Source organism: Mercenaria mercenaria, chromosome 1 (genome assembly GCF_021730395.1).
Source record: "Mercenaria mercenaria strain notata chromosome 1, MADL_Memer_1, whole genome shotgun sequence".
NCBI lineage: Eukaryota > Metazoa > Mollusca > Bivalvia > Venerida > Veneridae > Mercenaria > Mercenaria mercenaria.
The window spans coordinates 57,393,703-57,403,099 of NC_069361.1; the positions used below are offsets into that span (position 1 = coordinate 57,393,703).

General features: G+C 35.8%; 2 protein-coding genes across 3 annotated transcripts in view; one reads left to right on the plus strand and one right to left on the minus strand.

The window, feature by feature from the left end:
- The window catches only part of LOC123536583 (kelch-like protein 13), a 28,024-nt gene extending 26,838 nt beyond the window's left edge, over window positions 1-1,186 (minus strand). The window contains exon 1 of the mRNA XM_045319899.2: window positions 1,071-1,186. The gene's annotated coding sequence lies outside the window, so the exon portion shown is untranslated. The remainder of the gene's footprint in view (window positions 1-1,070) is intronic.
- Window positions 1,130-9,397, plus strand: part of LOC123536568 (transcription factor IIIB 90 kDa subunit-like) — a 51,424-nt gene continuing 43,156 nt past the window's right edge. The window contains exons 1-6 of one of the 2 annotated variants that reach the window (XM_053548751.1): window positions 1,130-1,233; window positions 3,909-4,114; window positions 5,007-5,087; window positions 5,800-5,973; window positions 7,253-7,284; window positions 9,251-9,323. In XM_053548751.1, the coding sequence (XP_053404726.1) occupies window positions 3,931-4,114; window positions 5,007-5,087; window positions 5,800-5,973; window positions 7,253-7,284; window positions 9,251-9,323 (544 nt within the window). In that variant the 5' untranslated portion in view covers window positions 1,130-1,233; window positions 3,909-3,930. The remainder of the gene's footprint in view (window positions 1,234-3,908; window positions 4,115-5,006; window positions 5,088-5,799; window positions 5,974-7,252; window positions 7,285-9,250; window positions 9,324-9,397) is intronic. The other variant, XM_045319874.2, reaches the window with a different exon arrangement.

Genomic DNA, 9,397 nt, shown 5'->3' on the forward strand with positions numbered 1-9,397 from the left:
CCAGTGAAAAAGTTTTTATAATTTAAAAAATTCTGATCTCATAAAAACATTGTTTTGCCCACCCCAGATGAACAAATTTAAATGAGTGACGTCACGGCAATCTCGCCATTACTGATTTCGGCAAACTTTCATTTTATCGGCTGAATAATGCAGTGATTTATTTGAGACAATAAAAGTAAATCTTTAGTATGTATTCACAAAAAATTTTGTTTGCAGATAATTGTACCGTTATCTTTGGTAAATTAATAGCAGGTATTATTAAAAGCCCTGTTACTTATTCATTAGAAAATCTATTAAAGGACAGCTAGAAAATCCCCAAGGATTTTCTATTGATTTTCTAGACGTCCGGTAACCAGACGCCTAGAAAGGACTGCATCAGGCTAGGCGTCCGGTTACCGGACGGCTCGACACTACCAATAACAAATCATAAGATAAGTCATCCCGATATATGCCAAATAAGTAAGACCAGACAATGTTAGCAGTGCAAACTTCATTGACAACATTCTGCACAGTTTCTACGAAGATCTGAGCATCTAACCTTGCTCTTCACCATGGTTTTTATCTTTTAAATTATTAACAAATTTTCCTTTCACTTTTATTTCCCTTTCTCTTTTATCTTCTACTAACAATCTTTGTGGCTTGATGCGCATGAAAGTGTCGGAGCACTTTTAGAATCTGTCCGTAGGTAAAATCTGCATAATTTGCAATATCCAGTACCTGTATGGTTTAAATAAAGGTAAGGCTTTTTTAGTTTGTATAATTCATAATTGGGGGGCTGCTGCCCCCCACACCCCCCGCATTTTCTAAACCTGGCGAGGAAAATATATGCTACCACATCGATAAATAAAAGAATGCCCAAATAACGAGAATAGCTACGGACAGATTCTAAAGTCTAGCCGACGATTGTCTCCCTTCAAAAAAATCAACTTATTCCTTCCTATAGATGGGGAGTTATTCAATAAAGTATCAATATAAACTAAACAGCAGTAGTTTTCTACATGAACTCTTAGTTGTTTATCATGTTTACAACTTTTCTGGACATGAATAGAACCGATAATCAAAGAAATTACCAAAAATTCAGTTTTCTAGACGATGTCTCACTACTTCCGGAAGTAATGTGTATATAAACTTTGCGCATGCGCATGAGATGTGTTGCTGTCGCTTTCATCACATTCTAGTGGGTTAAACAATTTTTCAGTATATTAGCAAGGTTTCTCGCAGTGTTCAAGAAAGGTAATCGTATACATGTTTACATGATTATTATGACTGTCATATTTCACTGTAAATTGGACATAAATTATGTTACTGTTAAAACTTCATGACTTTCCACGGGGTCCAGCATGCCAGACTGTCCTGGCACAATTGACAATTCCACGATTAGACTATATTTGTAGAGTTTTTGTGACAGCGGACTACCATAGGGAACACGTGTACATATGACATTGGTACTAACATCGATAATTACACATAAAATTTCTCGTCAGGCAGTAATTTGGAACAGTGGTGCAGTGGTTTAGATACTTGCATATTTTTTGATTTTGAAAACAGATGTTTCATGGGTGTGAGTTCAAAACCCACATGAGGGCACATCACATTTTTTTTTCATCAGTAATTTTTTCTACTTTATGTTTTTGTTTTGTTCTTTTGAGATTATTTACTTTTGTTTGTTGGACAATGTTATATATAACACTTATGCAATGTTAGATCAATTTTCCTGTATCTTGTTCCTTGCACAGAAGCTAGGTATGGAAGGAGATTGGTATCTGTCATATTAATGAATTGCAAAAAAAAGCAGTAAAGTTACCTTGTATCCAGTTTTTTTAAACCACAGCGAATTGAAAGAAATCAAATTAGTAATTTTTGTATTAAACTGTCTTAAACTGAATTGGTTTTAAAAGCCTAGTCAAGTTCATTTGCCAAATTTTTTGGCATTCAGGTGTAATACATTTTATAGACAGATGTTTTTTTTTTTATTGTCAGACCTTTACACCTAACTTAGGTGTCATTTTTATGCACGGAAATTCACCTGCTACAGGGTCTGTTCCTTTAAATGATTTTTTTTTTGCATGAAACATCCATAAAAAACTCATAAAACAAAGATCATTGAAATAGACTTACGCGTCTGTACAACTTTAAACATTAAATACGTCAGGCCCGGATCCAGGGCAGGGCTGAGGGGGTTTGTGCCCCCCAGTTGGCTGAGAAGTGACGTATAAAGTATACTTATCAAAGATGCATCCAACTATTTTGGCAATAATGTTCTCTCAAAATTTATAAACCCAGAGGCCACCATTTCATACCTATATTTAAAATTTTTCCAGTGGGAGAGCCGCCCTCCCCCTCCCATCAGGAGAGGAGTAACACCTCCACTACATAAAAACGTTGTCCTAAAAATGCACCAGAGATCACCATTTCACATTTCATACCTGTATTTAAAAAATGTCTAGGGGGAGAGCCCCCTGAACCTCCTAAAATGAGGGGAGTACCCAGTAAATGCCCCTGAGGCCACAATTTCATACCTATTTTTCAAAAATTTCCAGTTGGAGACCTCTCTGACCTCCCTGTATTGAGCTTTTTGTGCTCCCCCCCTCAATGAATGGTGGGGGCATATATATAGATTCGGTCTTGTCCGTCCGTCCAAAGTGCGTGACGTACCTAGCTAAAAAAATATTTGGTATAAATTGATGAAACCTTTCATGAATCTTTTATCGTGATGTGAACTTGCGCATCTCTTATTTTTCGTCTGCCTCCGCCCCGTATTTCAAGACTTATGGCCCCGGAAATAGTAAAAATGCACATTTTCACCTTGTGATGCATCTAGCTCAAAAATTATTTGATATAAATTGATGAAAACTTGCATATAAACTTGCACACCTCTTATTTTTTGGCTGGCTCCACCCCTATTTTTAAAGTTATGGCCTCTGGAATAGTCAAAAATGCACATTTTCTCCTAATGATGTGCCTAGTTCAAAAAGTATTTGATGTAAATTCATGAAACCTTACATGAGTCTTTATCATGATGTGACCTTGCACACTTGGCATTCTTCTTGAGAATTTTGCACTCATTACAGAGTTATGGCCCTTGAAATAGCCAAAATAGTGTTGTTTTTTTTTGTTTGCGATGCTCATAGCTCAAAAAGTATATGGCCTAAAATAATGAATCCTTTATATAAAATGTTTGTTGAGGCTATACCCATTTAAGACTGCAAACATTTGAATTATTGCCCCTTATTTGTGAGAAATGTACCAGTGGGGGCAGTTGAAGAAATTGAAGTTTTACATACAAGTTTTTATCAAGGCCATTATAAAAATTCAGTTTGAACGTAGTAATTTTGAATTGTAATAAAATAATTGGGCTACGCAGGTCTTGCCAAATTATCGCCCTTGTTCGACTGAAAAAATGTTGAATAGCCTGTCTTGTGGATAGCTGCGGCGAGTCTTGTTCCAGTTCAGATGTGTGTTGAAATGCAACTTTCATTTTAGCAAATTCAGTATGAGGTCATCGTAAAATAAAATTTAATGTTCTGAATGAATAAATTCATCATGGTGACACTCATGATATGCATGTTTACTGAATGTAAAACAGAGAATTATAATGAATTCTATAATGTTAAAATGACATAAATAATGGCATGGTGTCAGCATCATTACATGACAGTATTATCAAAAAAAAAAGGCTTCATGCTGTTTTGCTCTGAAGTGGACATTTATTCGTTCCCAACAAACTTCTAATTGCGCATGTCTGTGGATGAAAATGCAACTTGTTATTTGTCATAGAAATAAGACATTGCCCTTCAAAATGTTTTCTCAATGTCTGTATGACACAACCAACAAATAGACTACTTTAAACCAGTTTAAATCTTATTTATTACATATTCTTATAAACTTGAGTTACACCATATTTTCAGCAAAAGTAGTTTGTGGTAGAAGATGTCAAGTCGCATGTGCAATCAGTGCGGCTGCACTGACATTGATATTGACTCAACACGAGGAGATGCAGTATGTACAGGTTGTGGGTCTGTGCTCGAGGATCAGATCATTGTGTCAGAGGTCCAGTTCCAGGAAAACTCTGGTGGAGGATCTTCTCTCATTGGACAGTTTGTTTCCTCAGATGGTAAGTAACAAACTGCCAGTCATGTGTTAAGGGTAAAGTAAGGTACTTCTGCATGTTGGATAAACTGCAAGTAATGGAGTAACATCGTTTATTGGGAAAACAGAATAAAGCCTGGACTCCACATACGGAAATGAAAATCGTTTTATGAATAAATTGCAGTCAGTAAGTCAATTTATCTAAACGGCAATGGTACTATATTTTAAAAGATAAATATGATATTAAAACGTCTGACGCATTAAAAAGTTCGAAATAATGTCTTAAAATCAGGGTGTAATGTGCAGATCTCTTTAATCATGCATGGGCAGATATCTCAAAAACAAACACACAGACCTATACATTTCATTTCCTCACATTATAGACCATATGTTTATTTAAGACTTTTTTATTAAAATCTATATAATAGAAATATTTCCATTCGCGAAAATGTCATCATAATTGTTATTTTCCCATAGACTCCCATTAGAAAAACTTGTGCGAGGTTCATATGCAAGTTTTCAAGTCAGTCTAGCAAAAATCAAACACACATTGTTACCCTATGTTTTTTATTTGCCGAATTTTCTAAGTATATTCTGAAGTTTTAAAAAATCGGGGTTTAACCAAATTCTGCATTGTAGAAGAAGGTTTGATTTGAACTTGCAGAACTACCTTTGCAGTATTTTTCAGGAAATTTACAAATGAAAAGATTATTGGCTAAAGTTCTTCCTCAGATGGACTGATAAGTCATGTAGAATTTAAGTAAACTTGCTAGTAAAAAAGATTTGGACAATAAATGAATTTATTTCCATCTGAGAACATCACTGTAAACTTCCCTCTATATACAGTATATCTGGTCAGAGTTGAAAGTAATTTATACAAAGTTGGTTTGTACGTATTTCAAAATATTTTTTTGCAGGACCTGGTAAATCATTCTCTATTGGTGGAACATTTCCTCATGGAATGCAAAAAGAATCAAGGACGGTCACCCTGCAGAATGGTACGGAAATGTTAAACACGTGTCTTAAATAGCTCTCATTGTAAAAAAATGAAAAAGATCGTAAGAAATTTTCCGAAATAGCACCTTGACGCCAAAAAATGCAATGGTGCTTGGAAGAATCTTTCCAAGATCACAGATTTTGGATGATTCATTATTACAGATAAATCTGAATGTTGAAAAAATCCTGTCAGTAGTCATATATTCTTCACAACTTTGCATGGAGAACTCAAAAATCCAGTTTGCCATTTTGATCCTTGGGCTTGGCAAGTTTGCCAGTTGGATCATTTGACCTGGCAATTTTGGATTCTTTGACTTGGCAGTTTCATCAGTTGGATCATTTAACTTGGCAACTTTGCCATTTGGATTCGGTTTGCCATTTGGGTCATTGAACTTGAAAAAAATGCAACAACAGATCCTTGAGTTTGCAAACTTGCCGCCTGGATCCTTCAGCTTGGGGAATATATATTGATCCTTGTGCTGGACACTGTTCTAACTGTTACACAATGTCTAGCATGATGTGTCCTCCATTTCTGTAAGGTACATGGTGGAAGGACGTTGTAAGTTTCTTTATAACTATTACGAAAACCAGTGACACTATTGTGTTTACTGCATAGATATGACTGACTGCCATATGTAACAAAATTTTTTTTAGCAGTGTGTAAAACACTTATAACTGTTTACTAATTTGTAGCAAATGTGTATGTATTTACAGGTAAGAAACGGATACAACAACTTGCCAGTCAAATGAATTTGAACCAGCATTGTGTTGATACAGCATTTAATTTCTTCAAAATGGCTGTGTCTAAGCGTATGACAAGAGGAAGGAAAACAACACATGTGATAGCAGCATGTTTGTATTTAGTCTGTCGGTCAGAGAGAACACCACGTATCCTTATACAGTTTGGCCAGACAAGTATTTGTACCTAAGCATTAAAAATATCCAGTGGCCATCTTCCACTAAAATATCTTATCTTTAGGTATTTACTTCAAATGTATAAAATCCTCATTAAATATATTAAACTGTACTAAATATATAAATTAAGTTTGCATATAGAGCTACATTCATAATTAAATGTCATGCAGTAATGGTCAGTTTTTTTTAGCGATACATTTCTACTGTGTTTATCTATACATGTATAAGGTTTGTACTACTTTAATAAATAGTCATTAAATACAGTTACAATAAACTTGCTAATTTTATGTTTACATAAACTATATGAAAAAATTGGTCATGTTTTTAAATATGAAATTTGGATCTAATATCCCTTTAAAAACATCAAGATTTTTACCCTTCTTGTACAGTTTAGGAACATAAAAAAATGTTGCGAAACTAACAGTTACTATATTTGTGTCATAGGTAACTTTTGGTGTTGGTTTGGCTGCCTTTGTAGCTCAACTTGGAGTTACTGCACGCTCCCTTACAGAGAGCATCAACACGAATGTGTAAAGTCTTGCATGTAAAGCAGGTTCCTTAGAAATTACTCAGCCTTTCAAAACTTTTTGTGAAAGTTTTGCATGAAAGCCTGTTTCTCAGGAATAACTAAGTCGTGACCAAATATTTCAGACTCTACACATCTTTCACAGCATGAGATGACCACACTCGGCAGGTTTCATAACTCTGGCTTACATTTTCGCAAAGTTGTGCCCCATTTTCAGTTAGAAATGTTTCACTTGTAATAATAATTCCTGTGGAAGTGTCTCAGTTAGTTGAGCATTCTATCATTAGACAGCTTTATTTATAGTTAATCTGAACCAAAGGTTCAGGGTGAGCTATTGGTATAGTTGGATTGTCCGTTTGTAAACACCATTCATGTTTTCGTTGTGTCATACATAATTATATTAAAGGTCATATGAGTCAAGGTCAGGTGAACAACTTTGGGCCACTACTGTAAAATCATTAAATTTCATGGTTTTGGTCAAAACTGTAATTTCGTGGGGATATGAATTCGAGGATATCAACTTTTGAACATAAAATGAATGGGAATTCTTCTTGTTCGTTGGGATTAAATTTCGTGGATTAACTCAACCATGAAATCCACGAAAATTAGTCCCCCACGAATATTAATGATTTCACAGTATATAATGGACAGAATTACATTGTGCAAACATTAAAACATACAGCAGACTGGTATTGGTATGCAGTTTAATCTTTAACATCTTTATAGATATGCTTCTAGACTTCAGTGATGCTTTGCAGGTAAGTCAGTATAAATATTGGTAGCATTGAAAATTGTGTATTGATTTGTTTGTTACTTGCATATGGTGGCTGATTTAGGACATTTTGTTATGTCGTGTTGGCTGGTGCGAGGCTTTTGTTTTTGTGTGGTTTAACATCACACAGACACAATTATAGGTCATATGGTGACTTTCCAGCTGCTGGTAGAGGAAGACCCCAGGTGCCCCATCATGCATTACTTAATAACGAGCGGGCACCAGTGTAGATACTACCGACCTTCCGTAGACCAGCTGGATGGCTTCCTCACATGAAGAATGCGAGGCATTTGTGGCACTTTTCTTTGTGTTGTCTCGGCGCCTGCACCAAAGCAAAATTTTGAAAGTTATTGTGTTGTTTTGGCGTGCATGCCAACATACCAGAAATCTTTGCTAATGATGTGCATGCCATGGTGAAAGAAGCAAACATATCATTTCATCTTTGTGTGCACCAACACAGAGCTTTTGTTGTCAGATGGAGCATGTGTTGGCACAAAATAAAATGATCTGTTTTGTCGCGTTCTATGTTTGGTTATTTCGTCATTAGTCAATGCGGCAAAATGACACGTAAAACTTTCAAAGTTTTGTTTTGGTGCATTGGCGCGCTTGCCAGTAGGACAAAACAAAATATGCTACATAAACCGGATGCATGCCAATGCAACATAACGAAATCTCATGGGGGGGCATATAGATTTGGACTTGTCCAAAATAAGTTTATGATGCGCCTCCTATTTTTCATCTGGCTCTGCCCCCTATTTCAAGAGTTATGGCCCCTGATAAAAATGCACATTTTCACATAATGACATGCCTAGCTCAGAAAGTATTTGATGTAAATTCATGAAACCTTGCATGAGTCTTTATCATGATGTGACCTTGCACACTTGGCATTCTTCTTGAGATTTTATTGTTAATTACAGAGTTACAGCCCTTGAAATTGCAAAAATGATGAATTTTTTATACCCCCACAAACAAAGTTTGGGGGGTATATAGGTCGGTCTGCCTGTTGGTTTTCATGGTTTCCGGGTGATAACTCATGGAAGGCTTGACGGATTTAAATAATTTCTAATACACAGGTATAACATCATAAAATACAGGTCAGGTTCGACTTTGAGGTCAGTAGGTCAAATGTCGAGGTCACAATGACCCAGAACAGTTACACGGTTTCCGGATGATAACTTGAGAATGTTTGGGCCTAGGATCATAAATTTTGGTACACAGGTATAACATCATAAAGTACAGGTCATGTTGGACTTTCGAGTTCAGTAGGTCAAAGGTCAAGGTCACAATGACCCGAAACAGTTAAACGGTTTCCGGATGATAACTTGAAAATGCTTTAGCCTAGGATCATAAATTTTGGTACACAGGTCTAACATCATAAAATAAGGGTCAAGTTCGACTTTTAGGTCAGTAGGTCAAGGTCACAAGGACCTGGAACAGATAAACAGCTCTAGTTGTTTCTGATGTTCATAGCTCAAAAAGTATACGGCCTAGAATCATGAAACCTTTATATAGAATGTTTGTTGAGGCTATACCCCCTTAAGACTGCAAACATTTGAATTATTGCCCTTAATTGTGACAAATGTACCAGTGGGGGCACACCCTGTGTCCTACAGACACATTTAGTTTCAAATTCAAATGAAGAAGTCACTCTTTAAACAAGTAATTTATATGAATGTTATGCTCCTTTAAAGAGATGGTATTTTCTTCATTAGATGATCCCTATGTTTTTAAGGTCATTTGGTCAAAGATCAGGGCATATTTGAGACTGAAACCAGTGAAAATTACATAAGCTGTTAACACAGAGTTTTACAAAAAGCTTTTGTTCTCCTTTCATATGGTAGGGCCATTTCTCTAAATTTATATTCTTAGTGAAATTATGAGTGGGAGTCCTGAAGTGCTGCATTTGCTTGTGAAAACTGTTTTAAGATTTTAACTGGACAGAGATATTTCAGGTGAATGTGTACAGTTTGGGTAGAACTTATCTTCAACTGTCCCGAGAGCTGTGCATCAACCTACCTGATATAGGTGAGTTATATTGTATAGTGTAAAACTGGAATAACTCTACACTTACTAACAATTTTACATTAATTTGGTCAAAA